At 42.1% G+C, this 20961-nt stretch overlaps 1 protein-coding gene across 1 annotated transcript; it reads left to right on the top strand.

Annotated features, from left to right (window-relative positions):
- Positions 1–12308: 12308 nt before the first annotated feature.
- LOC110508349 (microtubule-associated protein 6 homolog) lies at positions 12309–20114 on the top strand. Its single transcript, XM_021588801.3, has 3 exons — positions 12309–13094; positions 14019–14385; positions 19383–20114. The coding sequence occupies exons 1-3, from the start codon at positions 12565–12567 to the stop codon at positions 19458–19460; spliced, it is 975 nt and encodes a 324-aa protein (XP_021444476.3). The 5' UTR covers positions 12309–12564; the 3' UTR covers positions 19461–20114.
- Positions 20115–20961: the final 847 nt, after the last annotated feature.

Genomic DNA, 20961 nt, shown 5'->3' with positions numbered 1-20961 from the left:
AACAATTGCAATCAATATATATATTTACGCTCAGAGTATCATCTTGATCGCTGGTGAAAAGTTAATTTCTTTTGTAGAATTGTCTGTCTCTCTCTCTCTCTCTCTCTCTCTCTCTCTGTTGTGGTTATAGTGGATAGTTCAGAGTGACATTCATTCCTTTCGTTATAGAATAGATGTTTCGGCGGTTGTCGTTCAATGATACCGAATTCCTAGCTGCAGACTAGTAATTAAAATCAAAGACTTGTTCTTATTCTGTCGGTATCGATAGTCTAAGAGTTTAACCACATGGTACGGTTAAAAGATTCAGCAATGGTCTGCAACCTTTTGTCCTCCCTTGATTGAGAGAATCATGGTCTGCAACCTTTAGCCATCTCGTAATTGAGGTAAGCTCGGTCTGCTGATCGAAATCCCGAGTGGGGGTTTTATTCGGAAGGGCCGAAAAAGGGCTGTCCTCTGATTTAGTTCAAATCAAAAGGGAATTGTATTTTTCTTCATTAAACAGTCCAAAATCATTACACAATTATACAAAAAAAGTATCATACTCACTCATTCATCTTATACAACAATTAGATGTAAACCTCATATCTGAGGCTATTATTTAAACAGCGTTATGGTAATGTGGCCACACCGTCTCCCATGAGCTTCCCCAAATTGTGACGAACAGACCAGTTCGTAGCTGGATTCTTCACCGATCTTTTATACTTTCTCCAGAACATGAAATTTGTTCGGACCTCAAGTTCTGTGAGGAGGAAGGAATTCCTTTGTCCTCCATGAAACTTTACTCTGCCTCTTATACTGTGTGTCCATGAGGAGATCCTCAGGAATTTATGACGTCTCTCTGACCACAGCAACCTAGTTGAAGGAGGCAAGGGGGAGGCAGGGAGATGTGGCTTGCTATACCCAAAGAGGCCAACGTCATGACAATAGTACAATAGTACTCAAAAAATACAAATATACAAGGCAACAATGATAGCCCACAAACACGGACTGAATTACAATAAACAATCACTCACAAACACAACATGGGGATCAGAGGGTTAAATAGTAAACAAGTAATTGGTTGAGTGAAGCCAGGTGTGATAAGACAAAACTGAACAAATGGAAAATGAAAAATGGAATGGCGGTGGCTAGAAAGCCGGTGACGTCGACCGCCGAACGTCGCCCGAACAAGGAAAGGGACCGACTTCAGCGGAAGTCGTGACAGGTGTTTCTGGCTTAAACGGTGTAAGAGGAGTAGCATTCCAAATAATTATAATTATAAGAAAAACAAGCACAGTACGTCGAAGATTTAAAGTGGGGACTCTTGCTTCACAAGCCTCATTAATAATAATAATAAGTATTTTGAATATTTAAAGTGGGGACCCCATTAATGAATCCCCAGGTATTAATGGAATTACATCAGAATTGTATCAGTTATTCTCTGAACAAGTAGCTCCCTTCCTACTTGAAGTCATTCTAGAGAGTATTAAAAACAATGTTCTCCCTCATACAACAAATTAAGGTTTATTAACACGGATCCCTAAGCCAAAAACATCCTGGCTTCTCATCAATAACTGACGTACAATTAGTCTTCTTAATAATAACTATAAGATATTAACCTTACTAGTGTCAAAGATAATTAAAGAAGTCCTGGACGCAATCATTGATGAGACACAGACATATCTCTAACCATATCAGAATAGTATTTGACATACTTGACTATGCAGACCTAATAACTGAGGATAGCTGTATGTTTTTATTTAATGCATTGGACACAGTAGACACAGTTCCTCTTCTTACTCCCTTAAGTAATTTCGCTTCGGGGACTTTTTCTGTAGGTCTATTAAGACTCTATACAAATAGTAACAGCTCTATCAAACTAAAACCTAGCACTTCACCTAGATTTGAGAGGAATTAGGCAGTGTTGTCCTATCTCACCATATCTGTTTTTATTAGTCACCCAACTTCTTACATAATCTACTAATAATAGTCCTGTAGAAGGTATTTCCATAGCTGGTAAATAAATGATTATAAGCCAGCTGGTTTACAATGCTACACTTTTTCTGAAAGACTAGTCGATTCCCATATTGATCAATGTGATAGACCAGATGCTCTGGAAAAGGATTCTGTTTTAACATGAATAAATGCGAACTCATGGCAGACAAAGATTCTGTGACACCCTCATATTGTGGTATTTCACTGAAAGAAGAACTTACATATTTAGGCATAACCTTTACCATGGATAAAAAACATCTAGTCTTCCTAAATGTTAACCCAAGAAGAAGCTAAATCAATGGCTACAGTTGGACTTACAGTATCTTTAAAAGGAAGAGTCCTAATAACCAAGACTGAGGGTATCTCTAGACTAACATATGCTGCTTTATCTTTATATATTGATAATAAAATGAGCAAAGAGATGCAGCGCCTTCGTAAAGTATTCAGACCCCTTGACCTTTCCCACATTTTGTTACTTTTCAGCCCTATTCTAAAATGTCAAAAAATGTTTCCCACTCATCAATCTACACACAACACCCAATAACGACAAAGCAAAAACAGGTTTTTAGAAATGTTAGCAAAAAAAACAAAATACCAAACTCAAATATCACATTTACATAAGTATTCAGACCCTTCACTCTGTACCTTTGGCAGTAATTACAGCCTCGAGTCTTCTTGGACTCAAGCTTGGAAAACTGGTATTTGGGGAGATTCTCCCATTCTTATCTGCAGATCCTCTGAAGCTCTGTCAGGTTGGATGTGGAGGGTATCTGCACAGCTATCTTCAGGTCACTCCAGAGACGTTCAATCGTGTTCAAGTCCGGGCTCTTGCTGGGCAACTCAAGGACATTCAGAGACTTGGTCCGAAGTCACTCCTGCATTGTCTTGTCTGTGTGCTTAGGGTTGTTGTCCTGTTGGAAGGTGAACATTCACCCCAGTCTGAGGTCCTGAGTGCTCTGGAGCAAGTTTTCATCAAGGATCTCTCTGTACTTTGCGCCGTTCATCTTTCCCTCTGTCATGACTAGTCCCAGCTGCTGAAAAACATCCGCACAGCATGATGCTACCACCACCATGCTTCGCCGTACGGATGGTGCCAGGTTTCCTCCAGACGTGATGCTTGGCATTCAGGCCAAAGAGTTCAATCTTGGTTTCATCAGTCCAGAGAATCTTGTTTCTCATGGTCTGACAGTCTTTTAGGTGCTTGTTGGCAAACTCAGAGTGGGCTGTCGTGCCTTTAACTGAGGAGTGGTTTCCATCTGGTCACTCTACCATAAAGGCCTGATGGAGTGCTGCAGAGATGGTTGTCTTTCTGTTAGAGTGACCATCGGGTTCTTGGTTATCTCCCTGACCAAGGCCCTTCACCCCCGATTGCTCAGTTTTGCCAGCTGGCCAGCTCTAGGAAGAGTCTTGGTGGTTCCAAATTTCTTCCATTGAAGAATGATGGAGGGGACCTAGTGGACCTTCAACGCTGCCAACATACTTCGACCTCATGGCTTGGTTTTTGCTCTGACTTACACTGTCAACTGTGAGACCTTATATAGACAGGTATGTGCCTTTCCAAATCATGTCCAATCATTTGATTTTACCACAGTTGGACTCCAATCAAGTTGTGCAAACATCTCAAGGATGATCAATGGAAACACCTGCACTCAATTTCAAGTCTCATAGCAAAGGGTCTGAATATGTTTTTCTGTTTTATATTTTTATATATACATTTGCAAAAATGTATAAAAACCTGTTTTCGCACTGTAGACCAGATGCTTTTTAACTGTAGACCAGATGCTTTTTAACTGTAGACCAGATGCTTTTTAACTGTAGACCAGATGCTTTTTAACTGTAGACCAGATGCTTTTTAACTGTAGACCAGATACTTTTTAACTGTAGACCAGATGCTTTTTAACTGTAGACCAGATGCTTTTTAACTGTAGACCAGATGCTTTTTAACTGTAGACCAGATGCTTTTGAACTGTAAACCAGATGCTTTTGAACTGTAGACCAGATGCTTTTTAACTGTAGACCAGATGCTTTTTAACTGTAGACCAGATGCTTTTTAACTGTAGACCAGATGCTTTTTAACTGTAGACCAGATGCTTTTTAACTGTAGACCAGATGCCTTTTAACTGTAGACCAGATGCTTTTTAACTGTAGACCAGATGCTTTTTAACTGTAGACCAGATGCTTTTTAACTGTAGACCAGATGCTTTTTAACTGTAGACCAGATGCTTTTTAACTGTAGACCAGATGCTTTTTAACTGTAGACCAGATGCTTTTTAACTGTAGACCAGATGCTTTTTAACTGTAGACCAGATGCTTTTTAACTGTAGACCAGATGCTTTTTAACTGTAGACCAGATGCTTTTGAACTGTAAACCAGATGCTTTTGAACTGTAGACCAGATGCTTTTTAACTGTAGACCAGATGCTTTTGAACTGTAGACCAGATGCTTTTGAACTGTAGACCAGATGCTTTTTAACTGTAGACCAGATGCCTTTTAACTGTAGACCAGATGCCTTTTAACTGTAGACCAGATGCTTTTTAACTGTAGACCAGATGCTTTTTAACTGTAGACCAGATGCTTTTTAACTGTAGACCAGATGCTTTTTAACTGTAGACCATATGCTTTTTAACTGTAGACCAGATGCTTTTTAACTGTAGACCAGATGCTTTTTAACTGTAGACCAGATGCTTTTTAACTGTAGACCAGATGCTTATTAACTGTAGACCAGATGCTTTTTAACTGTAGATCAGATGCTTTTTAACTGTAGATCAGATGCTTTTTAACTGTAGACCAGATGCTTTTTAACTGTAGACCAGATGCTTATTAACTGTATACCAGATGCTTTTTAACTGTAAACCAGATGCTTATTAACTGTAGACCAGATGCTTTTTAACTGTAGACCAGATGCTTTTTAACTGTAGACCAGATGCTTATTAACTGTAGACCAGATGCTTTTTAACTGTAGATCAGATGCTTTTTAACTGTAGACCAGATGCTTTTTAACTGTAGACCAGATGCTTATTAACTGTAGACCAGATGCTTTTTAACTGTAGATCAGATGCTTATTAACTGTAGACCAGATGCTTATTAACTGTAGATCAGATGCTTATTAACTGTAGACCAGATGCTTATTAACTGTAGATCAGATGCTTATTAACTGTAGACCAGATGCTTATTAACTGTAGATCAGATGCTTATTAACTGTAGACCAGATGCTTATTAACTGTAGATCAGATGCTTATTAACTGTAGACCAGATGCTTATTAACTGTAGATCAGATGCTTTTTAACTGTAGACCAGATGCTTATTAACTGTAGACCAGATGCTTATTAACTGTAGACCAGATGCTTTTTAACTGTAGATCAGATGCTTATTAACTGTAGACCAGATGCTTTTTAACTGTAGACCAGATGCTTTTTAACTGTAGACCAGATGCTTATTAACTGTAGACCAGATGCTTTTTAACTGTAGATCAGATGCTTTTTAACTGTAGACCAGATGCTTTTTAACTGTAGACCAGATGCTTATTAACTGTAGACCAGATGCTTTTTAACTGTAGATCAGATGCTTATTAACTGTAGACCAGATGCTTATTAACTGTAGATCAGATGCTTATTAACTGTAGACCAGATGCTTATTAACTCTAGATCAGATGCTTATTAACTGTAGACCAGATGCTTATTAACTGTAGACCAGATGCTTATTAACTGTAGACCAGATGCTTTTTAACTGTAGACCAGATGCTTTTTAACTGTAGACCAGATGCTTTTTAACTGTAGACCAGATGCTTTTTAACTGTAGACCAGATACTTTTTAACTGTAGACCAGATGCTTTTTAACTGTAGACCAGATGCTTTTTAACTGTAGACCAGATACTTTTGAACTGTAGACCAGATGCTTTTTAACTGTAGACCAGATGCTTTTGAACTGTAGACCAGATGCTTTTTAACTGTAGACCAGATGCTTTTTAACTGTAGACCAGATGCTTTTTAACTGTAGACCAGATGCTTTTTAACTGTAGACCAGATGCTTTTTAACTGTAGACCAGATGCTTATTAACTGTAGACCAGATGCTTTTTAACTGTAGACCAGATGCTTTTTAACTGTAGACCAGATGCTTTTTAACTGTAGACCAGATGCTTTTTAACTGTAGACCAGATGCTTTTTAACTGTAGACCAGATGCTTTTTAACTGTAGACCAGATGCTTTTTAACTGTAGACCAGATGCTTTTTAACTGTAGACCAGATGCTTTTGAACTGTAGACCATATGCTTTTGAACTGTAGACCAGATGCTTTTGAACTGTAGACCAGATGCTTTTTAACTGTAGACCAGATGCAAAAAGGAAATTAAACAATATTTTAAGATAATGAAATATTCTACCAAAAATAAAGCTGTTAAAATGATACATTTGTGTATATCCCTTAAGGTCTTTGTGTAATATGCTATTGTACACCCTAGCCCAACTGTCCTTTGTATACTCTTTATTTATCATTGTGTTCCCCACGTACCTTTGTAGTGATTTATTAAATAAACAGAATAATGACTTGTAGCACTGTGCCTACTTCACCCATTCCGTTTAAGGAATGGACAGAACTTGCCACATGTCAGGGAGTTGGACTGTGGTAATCCTGCCTTATCCTTCACGCCGTTCCAGCGACAGTTCTTGGGCACCATTCCTACTTTCCAGCCTGCAGACACAGCAATATGAACTGCGAACAACATGATGACTTGAGGGGATCTTGGAGACCTGAGAGGTGTTGAATGGGGTTTAAACTTCATAAGACTTTCATGTATCAACTTTATAAATTCTGCCCAGTGTTCTTCTCAAATCAGTGATAATGCATAGAATGACAGATTGTTCTTACTCAATTTTTCTTCTGTATACATGTACAAGTCCCCCACAAAATGTATTTTATTATTTTATCAAGTTAATACGAAAGTAGTGTTTTCTTTCTACTTTGCGCAATGGCCACTGGGAAACTTTCCTTTCAACTGAACTCTCAGCATATTCCCAAATGACTATAAATATCAGATCTGTGTACATAGGGTATATCCTTCTCAAAACCTCACTGACTATGAGAATGTCAAACAACAATAATATCCTCAGATACGTACGTACCTGTGAACTTCAACTTTGCAAAATATGTGATATGTGCTTGATGTGTGGGCAAAGAAATAAAAGGATGCTTTCTCATTTAGCCGACAACTTCCCTCGCATGAATATAAGTTGTTATGGAGGAATGAACCAATTTTAACACTTGATTTTGAATCTGACATAGTTGTTATAACAGTTGTTTTAACTCCTAATGACATGCGTTATTATGTCAGTGTTATGACAACATCATCATGATGGCCTTAGGTAGGAGAGCTTACATATCATTCATATTGGCAGAAGGCATTAATTCACAGTTTCAGATTAACCAAAATTGTTCTTTCAGTAGCGTTCTTTAATTCTTTCAGGAGTCTGTGGTCTCAACCAGCAGGACACGGTGTCATCAATGTGGTCCATCTCAGAACAGGTGAGCTGGGAAAGATCTAATAGATCAATATTATTGAACAGAGTACATTGATAGGACCATTGTGGTCCAAATGCATGGTATATGTTGCACAGAAAATGTTTTGAGATGTGTTGGTGCAATACAATACTATGTTTAAGCTTTGTAAGAAAAACACTTTTACTTTCAATGCTGGTATTATCTGATTGTTTCATGTTTCCGCTTCTTTATTTGTCTGTACTTATTACAAGTCCCTAAAACCATAGTTTTGTCCCCTCACAGGTACAGTCCTGCTACCATGCACCTCTCAGCTGATAACCAGGGTCATCCTCCACCGGCTGCAGAGGCCCACTGTGTTATCACAGACAAGTCCCTGGCCTCCCTACCATGCACCTCTCAGCTGACAACCAGGGTCATCCTCCACCGACTGCAGAGGCCCACTGTGTTATCACAGACGAGTCCCTGGCCTCCCTGCCGTGGCCTCTCAGCTGACAACCAGGGTCATCCTCCACCGGCTGCAGAGGCCCACTGTGTTATCACAGACGAGTCCCTGGCCTCCCTACCATGCACCTCTCAGCTGACAACCAGGGTCATCCTCCACCGGCTGCAGAGGCCCACTGTGTTATCACAGACGAGTCCCTGGCCTCCCTGCCGTGGCCTCACAGTGCTCCAGCCTGCAGCACAAACTGCTGGTGTCCCCCACCAAGAGAGAGGGATGGATGACATTTGGAGATCTGGTGAGGTAATGATACTGAGAGTTTTATCGTAATGGCTCCAATTCACTTTGTCTGATCTATTGGTTGATCTACTCTTTTGATTGCTTGTTACTATCATCATTTCGTCCCAACTTAAAATAACTTTGTCTCGCCATAGAAATGCTTCTAACGACCATGTGTGTGTGGAGACTCGCAAATATGATCCTATGACCATCTTCTTCACCAGTGGGACCATAGGGTCACCTAAGATGACCCAACACAGCCGCAGCAGCTATGGGATAGGTCTCACTGTCAACGGAAGGTAGTCCCTCCATCATAATCATAACCATAACTTTAACTACAGCCAATACCCAACCACAACCAGAACACAACCATAAGATGGGTTGAACTTAGATTGCACTGGCACTAATGGCTTTGGACTAAAACCCATTTAAATTAACCCTAATTGAGGTTTGTCTCTATCACCCTCCTTCCCTCCCTCTCTCCTGTCTGTGTGGAGGTACTGGTCGGGCCTGACGGAGAGGGATGTCCTGTGGAACATGTCAGATACATGCTGGGCCAAGTCTGCCTGGAGCAGTGTCTACGCTCCCTGGGTGTCTTCATCCATACAATGCCCCGCCTCAACAGTCCTACTGTACTAGAGGTGTGTGTGTGCTTGTGTGTTCATACACCATACGGTCTGAAAACACTTGTTCCCTTACATTACCTCTTTGATGTCAGCACATCTTAGGGAAATGTATTACTTCAGATCTGCAGGCACTGAATTTTACCACTAGAGAGCCCTGCAAGACATGTTTTAAAATGTTGCACAAAAAGCATGGTGTCTTAGCTACTCTGTCATTTCACTTCCAGGTATTGATAGCAGGTACCTTTAAGGGCACAAAGATGAAAGCCGGGTCTTTCGGGAAGGCTTCACCAGCGTATGATATGCAGGTAGGTGCAGTCGACCAACCACAGTGTGTCTGTGGCACAGCAACAGTGTTGGAGATGATCAAAGTCATTCATTCATTCATGTGATGTGTGCTAGACCATCAACAAATAATCAATGGGAATGCAATAAAGTTGCCACTTTTTGATACAAAATGCGGACATTGGTGACATGTGTTCCTATCTCAGGTGGTAGATGAAGCTGGTAGTGTCTTGGCCAATGGAGTGGAGGGGAACCTTTTCCCTCTTTACTGAATACACAGTACGAAGGACCACTTCACTGAAAGTCCACTAGATGCCACTACGTCTCCCTGTCTGTTTTCTTCCAAAAGGGATGTATTAAACATCCCCAGGATTGATTGACGGGTTATTTGATTGATTGATTGATTGGTCCTTCTATTTGAAATTGATCTGAACTTTCTGAAAAGCATTATGAGATTCAGTGTTGGTTTGTTTCCTTGTAGCTTAATGTTGTAATATTTTGTGTACACATCCATGCAGTGTGACCCTGTGCGGACAGAAGAGTGCTACATTGGGGACTTTGGGGTCGTAATGGATGAGGATGGCTACCTGGGGTTTGTGGGTCGGGCTAATAACGCCACCTCTTAGCTGGGTAATACACTATGGTTGAGTTCCTGCCCGACTACACGTGCAGGCTTTGCATTGCATCAACCAATGGTTGTGTGCCATGTTATCTATCGGCTGTGCAGTCGGGCATCAGATTTCTATGTCATCTGATGTGGTTAGCGGATTATGTTAAATACCAACCTAGGCGTTGCAAGAGTTGGCATCTGTCTGGAATGTAGTCAGACAGGAACTCAACATGTCACGACTTCCGCCGAAGTCGGTCCCTCTCCTTGTTCGGGCGGTGTTCGGTGATGTCGGTCCCTCTCCTTGTTCGGGCGGTGTTCGGTGGTCGACATCACGACCTTCTAGCCATCACTGATCCATTTTTCATTTTCCATTGGTTTTGTCTTGTCTTCCTTCACACCTGGTTCCAATCCCATTAATTACTTGTTGTGTATTTAACCCTCTGTTTCCCCTCATGTCCTTGTCGGAGATTGTTTGATTGTATGTGATTGTTCTAGTATGTGTTGGTGTGCGAAGGGTTTTGTACCCACTTTTGTTATTTTGGTTTTTGGAGTTTTGTCAGCACTTATTAAACGACTCTGTTTATAACAATTTCGTTCTCCTGCTCCTGACTTCCCTACACAACCTATATCTGTGGGGAACAAATGTAAATTCTAAATTCTAAGATTGAATTGTTTGACGCCTATCTTTTCCAATTGACTGCTATGTATTGACATAAGAATCAGCCCTGTGACACTCCTCTTTTCCCATTGACTGCATCAGCTACTCTGACATTTGACCTTGACCCCATTATTTCCCTATTCATTTGTCACATAGGAATGGCTTAATGAACCAGAGGTAACGCATTTCCGGTTTTTAGGACCTCTGTTAAGCTCCCTTCCTCCCATGCCAGCACGCCATCTATAATTGACAAAACAAAAACACATCTCTCCATCTTCAAGTTTATCTAGAGACTTATTTACTGGGTAGTTTCGTTTTATAAGCAATTCAGTCATGATTTTTTTAATCTCTGGACAGAATGCTGAGAGGTAGCCTAATCACAAGAAACAAGAATGAATTGGGTTTTCTACAGCTACACTGAACAAAAATATAAACGTGTGGTGCAGGTCCATACGTACAAAAATAGTATTTATCAAAAATGTTGTGCACAAATGTGTTTACATCCCTGTAAGTGAGCATTTCTCCTTTGACAAGATTATCCATCCACCTGACAGGTGTAGCATATCAAGAAGCTGATTAAACAGCATGATCATTGAAATGAAAAAAATGGGGAGGCAGGGTAGCCTAGTGGTTAGAGCAGCAACCGGAAGGTTGCAAGTTCAAATCCCCGAGCTGACAAGGTACAAATCTGTAGTTCTGCCCCTGAACAGGCAGTTAACCCACTGTTCCTAGGCCGTCATTGAAAATAAGAATTTGTTCGTAACTGACTTGCCTAGTTAAATAAAGATAAAAAAATAAAACATTACACAGGTGCACCTTGTTCTGAGTAAAATAAAAGGCAGTTTTGTCTCGCAACACAATGCCACAGATTTCTCAAGTTTTGAGGGAGCATCTAATTCGCATGCTGACTGCAGGAATGTCAACCAGAGCTGTTGCCAGAGAACTGAATGTTAATTTCTCTACCAATGTCGTTTTAGAGAATTTGGCCGTAGGTCCAACCTGCCCCACAGCTTCTTCGTCTGCAGGGTTGTCAGAGGGGGGAGGTGGGGTGCTCAGGAGTATTTCTGTCTTTAAGAAAGCCCTTTTGTGGGGAAAACCGATTTTGAACTGCATTGTTGGTTAAAGGCTAGAAATTAAGCATTTCATGGTTAGGTAAATAAACACCTATTGTATTCGGTGCATGTGACAAATAACATGTGATTTGATTTGAAAAATGTATTCGGATTGGTTGGGCCTGGCTCCCCAGTGGATGTGACTATGCCCTACCAAGCCCACCAATGGCTGTGCCCCTGCCTAGTCATGTGAAATCCATAGATTAGGGCCTAATGGATTTATTTCAATTGACTGGTTTTCTTATATGAACTGTAACTCAGCAAAAGCTTTGAAATTGTTGCATGTTACGTTTATATTTTTGTTTAGTATAATTGGTTAATTGACTGGATCTTCAAGCTTCCCTGGTTTATTACATGGATGCCTTTATCTGGGAAAATTACCAGAGTATAGAGTCAACAGTTTATTTGCCTGTGGTAACCAGAGGCAACATGAGCAAGAGCTGTCTCATGGCAGCCATGTGGAGGGTTTCACACAAATGCAGATGACTGCAATTACTCCTTATAAAGCCTTGTCAGAGCCATGATGTGATTGACCTCTCAAGTATTATTTTTATACTTCAAGTTTAGACCATATAGCCTCAGCCTAATGTCATGTTTCAGATTTATGTTCGGAGAGCATAGGCTACCATGAGTTTGATTACTTGGCTAATAATGGGTTGTGCATGATCGGCCCATTGTGTTTGATGCAGTTTCGGAATGACAAGAGAATAACATATTCTTGCTGAATTTGTAATGGAATAACTTGACCCGAATAGCAATCGCAAAGCTTTGCTCTCTGTTGGACTTCAGATTAATCATTTGCTATAGATTTCTCTGCATCAACTCGAAGCCTTCAGTACCACGTGAGAAGAATGTGCAATGACAGCTTTACGAGCGGCTCCGCTACCATCTTGGCATTCCAGAGCGGTGGCGTGGAGACAGCACGCTGGCGAAGGTTTGCAGGAATGGGCGCATACACACGGCGGCACTTCTGAATGTAGCTAACGTTTGATAAATATATATATTTTTTTCAATGTTCCTTATTTTCTTTAATTTTTTCCCCCTTTTCTTTGATTAGCATATTATTATTTTTTATTCGAACCAAATCGCCATGGCTTGGCCGTGCATAAGCAGAGTGTGCTGTCTGGCTCGGTTCTGGAACCAGTTTGATAAATCCGATCTTTCAGTGCCACTGACCATACAGAACTACTCGGACATCACCGACCAAGAGGTACAATCCGTCACCAGGCAGGTACCGACGGACCGGGTTCTGAGGCACAACTATTCCACCACGGAACATCGCGGATCCCCCCAGACACCGGGAGATGCCCCGGGGACTCAGAGGTCATTGAGGGGCCGGAGGGAGCCCAACTTCAAACCCCAGGAGGACTACCAACAAACCGGTGTGCCTTTCTCCACTGTCACCCAGTACAAGCAGGATTACAAACCCTGGCCAATTCCGAAGAAGGAGAATTTCCCCTGGATTAGCAATGTCGGAAAAGGGGGTGAAGTTGGTTTGGATAGCCCCGTGAACAGTAACCCCAATGCGAGCCAGACTAGAGGGGACATGGGGGAGAGAGAGGAGCGGGGCAGACAGAGGTGGGGGGAGCAGGGGACGGTAACCGCCAAAAGCTCTTACAGGTAGGTTCCATCACTCTGACGTCCTTTCAAAACCGCTGTGTTTCTTTCATTTCAGCACCTGGAGCTCTTCACTCACTAAAAAAACATCGATAACCCATTGCGCTCAAACCTAACGATTCCATTCGTGTGCTTCAAGTTTGCTTTAATTTATTAGCTATGCACGCGCTGAAATTCGTTAAATCATTTGGTTGGATTATGTACAGTGGGGCATTGTCCTGAATGTAATCTGCAGTATGCATAATCATGTAATATCCTTTTCAACGGAAATTGCTATCAGGCTAGGTCTTTGTGTTCCGTGTGTGTATGTTTGCGCGAAAGAAATTGGATACATTAAGTGTCATGCTACAGAAATAATCAATAGTTTTAATCTGTAAAGTTGGTTGCTGCTGAAGTAGAAACACAGCAAAACGCTTTCGATTATTCATAAACTCACACACTTGTTATACCCCCCCCCCATGTTGGACACACTTTTTTATTTTTAAGTCCATCATTAAAAAACAAATTGAAGCTATTCTGCCTGAGATCCTGATGCAATGATAATCCGATGCGGCAGCTAACTTTGAATAATACTGTTGTTTTTTAATTTGATGACAGCATGCCACCATCCTCATTCCCTAGATGCACTAAACTGAAAACGTTTGCCCCATTAACAGAACCCACCTGAGCCCCTCTACCCACTCTGCTGTAGCCCCAATCATGTCATTACCATTCAATGATAAGCCTATGTCATTAGGCCTTACCTTGCTCTCTGATTGGTTCCTTCATCATTTGTTTGGTTCGATCGCTAAATGTTCTATGTTAAATAGCCTACAGTTTAAAGAGCAAAAAGCTAAAGGACAAAACGTTTGCAGTGTTTGTAAAATAAAACTACTTTTGCAGACCGTGAGCGCTCTCTCTTACCCTTCCATCCTCTCCTCCTCGTAGACAGGAGTACAGGCCATGGACAGGGGCAAGACCAGCCAAGACCACCAGGAAACAACGCCCCCCTGCCCCGTATGCCAGTCCCGGGTCGGGGGTCTCCCACCTCCCTAATGAGACCAGCTACCAAGCCGCCTACAACGGAGGCGGGGAGGCTTTCAGACACACAGAGCTTCACCAGAGGGACCATACTCCCAGCTCCTCCACTGCTGACCTGCTGAACCCCACCTCCATCTCCACCGTCCCCCAAAACACCGTAACCCCACTCCAGCCCTACTCCATTGCCACTACCACCCCTATCACCACCACCGCCGGCCTCCAGCAGAGCAGCCTGCCAGAGAGACCTGACCTCAGTATAGGAACCATGGGAGAGGTTAGAGGACTCCTGTTTTTTGTGTTTCACAGTGTGTTTCAGGGCACAAATCCTGTTTTTCGATGCTATTTCAAATGGGCCGAATCCTTGATGTGAGCAAAGTGGTAGTGTCTCATCCTATAGAAGTCATTGTATACATCTCTGATGATTTCCTATTCCTTAGATAGTACTATTTCTGGCTAAAGATAAGGCACGTGAAAGACAGACACTGGATGGGGAATATAGGGTAAAGATATGCAAGATATGGTTTGGGATATAGCTATTGTTCCAGCTAGGTACCAGGTGTTCCCAGTGGAGCTGAGGCATCTCTATGAGCTGCCCATTATTAGCCTGAAAAGGTCATCCTGACACGTTTTTGCAGAAAGTTAAAATGTCACAGTAGCTAATGTTTTTCTCAATACATTGCAGTCAAGGGGAGTAAATTAGGTGATGCAGCATCCCGTCCTGTCCTAAATCTGCTCAAAGTGACCCAGCTGTTTCGGATGATTATGTAACACCCGAACACGGCCAGGCTTATGACATTGACCTGGTTAGAACAGGCATTACATGAGGAGAAAAGAAAGTCAATCATATTCAGACATCTGGTCAATTGGATATGGAGACTCAATCACTGAGATGGTGTGTCAAAGTGGGTTCAGGTGTGGAGAGAGGGAGGGAGTGGGGGGAACGGACAGAGATTGAAATGCATATAGACAGAGAGAGAAAGAGCAGTATTATAATTCTTCTCCTGTTTTGATCCTAGCGTGACAGGGAGTGGAACTCTTTGGGGAATCTCCAGGGGTTTAGTGCCATCCCCCCGCCCACGCTCCTCTGTGCCTTCTGCCAGCGCAGAGTAGGGGAGAACGAGCTGCGCCGGGCTGGCCTGGACTTACTCGGCTTTTCCGCTTTCACTCGTTGTCATCTATGCCAGAGAGATTAGAGAAAGAAGAAACTCCTGCACACTGCTTGCTAGGAATGTTTCAGTTGTCAATTTAATAACAAGTTGAAATAAACATATTTTTGGCCAATCACATGGGAGAACATGTTTTAGTGTATAGTCTTTCTGTTGTAGCAGTAGTGTAGCCAGACAAAACAGCTAACTTCCTGCAATTCTACACATTTTGCCATGGGGCAGAGAAACATTTGCAGTTTTATAGCTAATCTCATGCTGTTCTCCACATTTTGCCATGCGGCTGAGAGAAAATGTTGCTGTTTTAAGCTAATTTCCTGCAATTTTACATATTTTGCCATAGGGGAGAGAGGAAAATGTGCAGTTTTATAGATAATCTCATGCTATGTTACACATTTTGCGATGAGGCTGAGAAAACATTTTGCATTTTTAATGCTAATTAAAGCTAAAAATCTAGGTGTGTTGACTGTGATAAAGGTAGTGGATTGTGAGCTGTTTTATTCACTAAATGAACAAATGAAGTGGGCAGTGGCATCAAATCAAATCAAATTTATTTATATAGCCCTTCGTACATCAGCTGATATCTCAAAGTGCTGTACAGAAACCCAGCCTAAAACCCCAAACAGCAAGCAATGCAGGTGTAGAAGCACGGTGCATGGTGCATATAGCTGTACAAGCACACTGACATATGCCTCAATGCAGTCATATTTGTGGGGGGTGTGGCTTTCAGTTAGTTATTGTTGGCCACCCATCCCATGAGACTGAATGTCTTTCCAGTGCACCGCTTGCTATTCATTCTATCTGATGCCGTTTGCACGTTTAGGGAAAAATACCAATAATGTCCCGTTTGGAACACTGACAAGTAGAGAGCATAAAAATAAAAGAACACTTGTTTTTCTGTTCAATCTGATTGGGTGGACCTGTGCCTTCGCGACTGTGTTGTAGAAGGCCAGTCCAACAGTGTTTGACAGGCCACAGAATTTAATATGAGATATGTCATCTGTAGGTCATAGTCTATTAATAACCATGGCCCAGAAAACAGGGTGAGATGTGTGTGTGTTCAGGGTCCATGCAGGGAAAGGTACAACACCACAGTAGGCTACAATGTAAGCGCTGTTGTACAAATTGGGTGCAGAGGATTTAACCCCGTCTCCTGCCCAGAAAAGTAGACATCAGATACCAACTACAGGCTATTGTCGTCATATTGGACCCTCTCTCTGTACACCCCCTAACCCATCAATCAACTTCTACTTCAGTAATACCTCCCCTCTAACCCCAAACAACGACCTAGTGCTCCATCCTTTTTATCGGTCACCGAGCAATCTGCCAACACGACGCAAAAGCCATTGGATCTATATTAAACCATCCGGTCCAGTCCCAGCCCCCACACACTGCCAAGTCATTATTGACACCCCAACCCACTAAGCTCTCTGACCACCCACACACACACACACACACACACACACACACACACACCTCAGGGTATTGTCCATCGACATGATGGGTCAATGGAAACATTTTTCATTGACTCCTCAAGGTCATGGATAGACAAAAGTACAGCTGTGTAACGTTTCCCCGGGTTGTGGGCAACACTAGAGCATAGTGCACAGAGCCATGCATACAGGTAGTGAGCGGTTAGTACCATTACAGTGTGTGCTGATGAACCTCTGAGAAGTTGATCCGCTTTCATAGCATTCACCCACCCATCAAGGGAATTAATACTGTCGTCCTCATTATGCTTCTGGAACCAAAATCAATAAACTTGATTATGAGAGGGAGTGATTAAAAATGTATATATATATATATATTTTTTTTCAAATTAGCAGTACCCATCAGGGAGTGATTAAAAATGTATATATATATATATATATATATATATATATATATATATTTTTTTTTTTCAAATTAGCAGTACCCTTACAGTTGAGAAAGAGGCGACAAGCCATTTATTTCTGAAACACATGCAAGCTTTCTGAGTGCTTCATGAATGTTTCTGGTAAACACTTAGACATAAAACTCTGTTCCCATCAATGCGTCTACTGAGAGTGTTTTCTCCCATGAGACATTAAGAATCTTGTTTTTAGCACTGGTGGGGAACATTGCCTGAGCTTTTAAATGTGATATAAAGAGTTTTTTCCCACTTTGTACCAAAACAGATAAACAGGGGAGAAATGAGGATGTGGTTTACAATGGGCTGCATAAAGAGAGGATAAAACTGTGCAGACACAAAGCATCCTGCAAATCACCTCCCTTTGCACCCCTTTCCTCACTCTCATCATCTCTCCTTTCGCCCTCCCTCCAGTCCCGCTCCTCTTTTTTTCTCTCTTCTTTCAAGTTTCCCTGTTCGGTTGAATTGGAACTTTTCCCTTTTCCCACGATGTGTCTGACAACAGCCACTGTCATGAGCCAAACCAGCATGGTTATATCAAGGGAGGGAGGGAGGGAGAAAAAAACAGTGAGGGATGGAAAGGGTGAGAGGAAGAGAGAGCGATAAAGTGAGCAATAATGAATTATTTGCCATTTTGCCAGTGTGATGCGATGCAGTGGCTTGCAGTCATTTCAGCGTGAATCTCATTTAGGAGAGAGGCAGACCTGGCTGCTATACTGAGTGGAAAATAGTGTGTGTGGGAGGAGGTGAACATACACACAGATACACAAACACATATGCAAACAGACTGAAGCACACACACACACACACTTTTTTCGAAGCTGCAGTTAGACAAATTTCACGTACAGACACAGCCTCACATCCAGCAAATACAGTAGTAGTCGTATCCTATTTGTCATTGGCTGAAGAGACTGCTACTGAGACCACAGACTACGACTCTGCCAAACAAACCTTCCCTTTGGCCATTGTACCACTACTAATCAGCTGCATTGGAACAGGCAGATCCATATCTAATCATCATATCAAGCCTGGAACACGCTACTTGATGGATGCAGCATGCATACTTCATTTCAGGGTTGAGTGAAGTTCCATTCATGTAGGTTCTGACTGGATGTTCTTTCAGAAAGTAGCATCAGTAGCTTTTGCTGTGATTAATTATGTCTACCAGTCCACTGACAGGAGGGCTGATGCACTATGACTGCACAACCAAACAAGTCACCTCTCATATTATCGTACCATCAGTGCCCAGTTTATTTGGTACACCCATCTAGTACCGGCCGGATCCCCCTTTGCCTCCAGAACAGCCTGAATTGTTCGGGGGAGGGGGTGAATTTCACAAGGTGTGGCGTTCAAAAATTGCTCAGTTGGTATCAAGGGACTTAACGTGTGCTAGGAAAACATTCCGCACACTATTACACCACCGCCACCAGCCTGTACCGTTGACACCAGGCAGGGTGGGTCCATGGAGTCATGCTGTTTACGGCAAATCCTGACTCTGCCATCAGCATGACGCAACAGGAACCGGGATTCGTTGGACCAGGCAATGTTTTTCCACTCCTCAATTGCCCAGTGTTGGGGACCGCGTGCCCACTGGAGCCACTTCTTCTTGATTTTGGCTAACGGGTGGAACCCGGTGTGGACGTCTGCTGCAATAGCCCCTCCATGACAAGAACCAAAGATTTGTGCGTTTCGAGATGCCGTTCTGCACACCACTGTTGTAATGCGTCATTATTTGCCTGTTGGTGGCTCGCCTGTTAGCTTGCACGTTTCTTGACATTCTCCTTCAACCTCTCCCATCAATGAGCTGGTTTCGTCCACAGGACTGCCGCTGACTGGATGTGTTTTGTTGGTCGCCCCGTTCTCTGTAAACCCTAGACACTGTCGTGCAGGAAAAGCCCAGGAGGCCGGCCGTTTCTGAGATACTGGAACCGGCGCGCCTGTCACCGACGATCATACCACGCTCAAAGTCGCTTAAGTAATTAGTTTGGCCTATTCTAATGTTCAATCGAACAGTAACTGAATGCCTCTATGCCTGCTTTATATAGCAAGCCATGGCCACATGACTCACTGTCTGTACGAGCGAACCATTTTCGTGAACAGGGTGGTGTACCTAATAAACTGGCCTCTGAGTGTATATCACATATCCTATCTGAACAGCACAAGACCTGCATTGCTTGTGATCATCTTTGAATAACCCATGTGTTGTTTGTCTTTTTACAGGAGCAGTTGGTTAGGACTAAGCTCTCTCCCAACCCCTCTGCGGTTTTTCAAAGCGGATCCAGAATCTTCAACATATGACAGGCTCTCCAAATCCTTCTACTGGTTACGGGGGTGTCCAAAGAACCAATTAGGGAATGTTCTCTGTCCATTCCACACTATAACAAAATCTATGCAAAGGAATGTACATCTTTTTAATGTAACCAGAAAGGAAAAGTTAGCTTACCGTCCAGTATAGTAAATCAGAGATGAGAGTGAATGAGAAACTAGATGTCATAAAACAAGATTAATCATTTTACAATTCTGTTCTATTGCTATGAAAACGTCATTTGCATGAAACAAACTAGTTTGAAATCAGGCTTTTTTGCCATTGGACACTCCAAGAGAACACGGCTGCTCTGTAATGTGTGTACTGTATGTACAGGTATGTGTGTGCACCTGTTGACTTGGAATTATTTTAAGTTAATAAATACTTTTTGTACATACTGTTGGATCTATTGAAATGACAAGAAATGTATGCTCAAACTACACTTTGTCCAGAAAGTGTGTTGATTTTTGTTAACGGAAACAAACAAAAAATATTTATTTCATTTCTATTCAATTACTGGTAGGTAACTATTGAGAAAATAGTTGTTTCTGGTGTATACGTTCATTTTGTAAATCTGCTTCAGAAAATAAACAGTGAAATATGATATAATGTACAGTATATTACAATAAAAGAATATTAGGTTCTTACCTTCTGTTTGTCCAATTGATGTGGATGTTTCTGCTACACCCATCTTATATCTACAGTATCTATATGATGAACTGTTTTATTTGATCAGGAGCCGTATTCATAAAGCATCTCAGAGTAGGATTGCTGATCTGGCCCCATATAATCTCACTCATCATGATCTCAAAGCAGATCAGCACTCCTACTCTGGAGATGCCAGATTCTTAATATAGTGAACCAATATCCAACAGGGTGAACATGAGGGGGTTAGACACATTATCCAACAGGGTGAACATGAGGGGGTTAGACACATTATCCAACAGGGTGAACATGAGGGGGTTAGACACATTATCCAACAGTGTGAACATGAGGGGGTTAGACACATTATCCAACAGTGTGAACATGAGGGGGTTAGACACATTATCCAACAGGGTGAACATGAGGGGGTTAGACACATTATCCAACAGTGTGAACATGAGGGGGTTAGACACATTATCCAACAGTGTGAACATGAGGGGGTTAGACACATTATCCAACAGGGTGAACATGAGGGGGTTAGACACATTGTGATGTGAGTGCTATAACACCTTTGATGTGATGGAGCTGAATCTGAGTGAACATGCTGAGAGAGCAGCCTGCATCTCCATAAGTGTGATGATGATTAAAAAAATGGTCATCTATTTAACGTGGCAAGTCAGTTAAGAACAAAATATTATTTACAATGACGGCCTACCCCGGCCAAACCCTCCCCTAACCGGACGACACTGGGCCAATTGTGCGCCACCCTATGGGACTCCCATCAAGGCCGGTTGTGATACAGCCCAGGATTGAACCAGGGTATGTAGTGACACCTCGAGCACTGCCTTAGAC

The sequence above is a fragment of the Oncorhynchus mykiss genome, chromosome 28, assembly GCF_057628025.1.
Source record: "Oncorhynchus mykiss isolate SJ-2025 chromosome 28, ASM5762802v1, whole genome shotgun sequence".
Classification (NCBI taxonomy): domain Eukaryota; kingdom Metazoa; phylum Chordata; class Actinopteri; order Salmoniformes; family Salmonidae; genus Oncorhynchus; species Oncorhynchus mykiss.
Note: the sequence above shows the minus strand (reverse complement) of the source record. Positions and strands in the feature narration are given on the sequence as shown.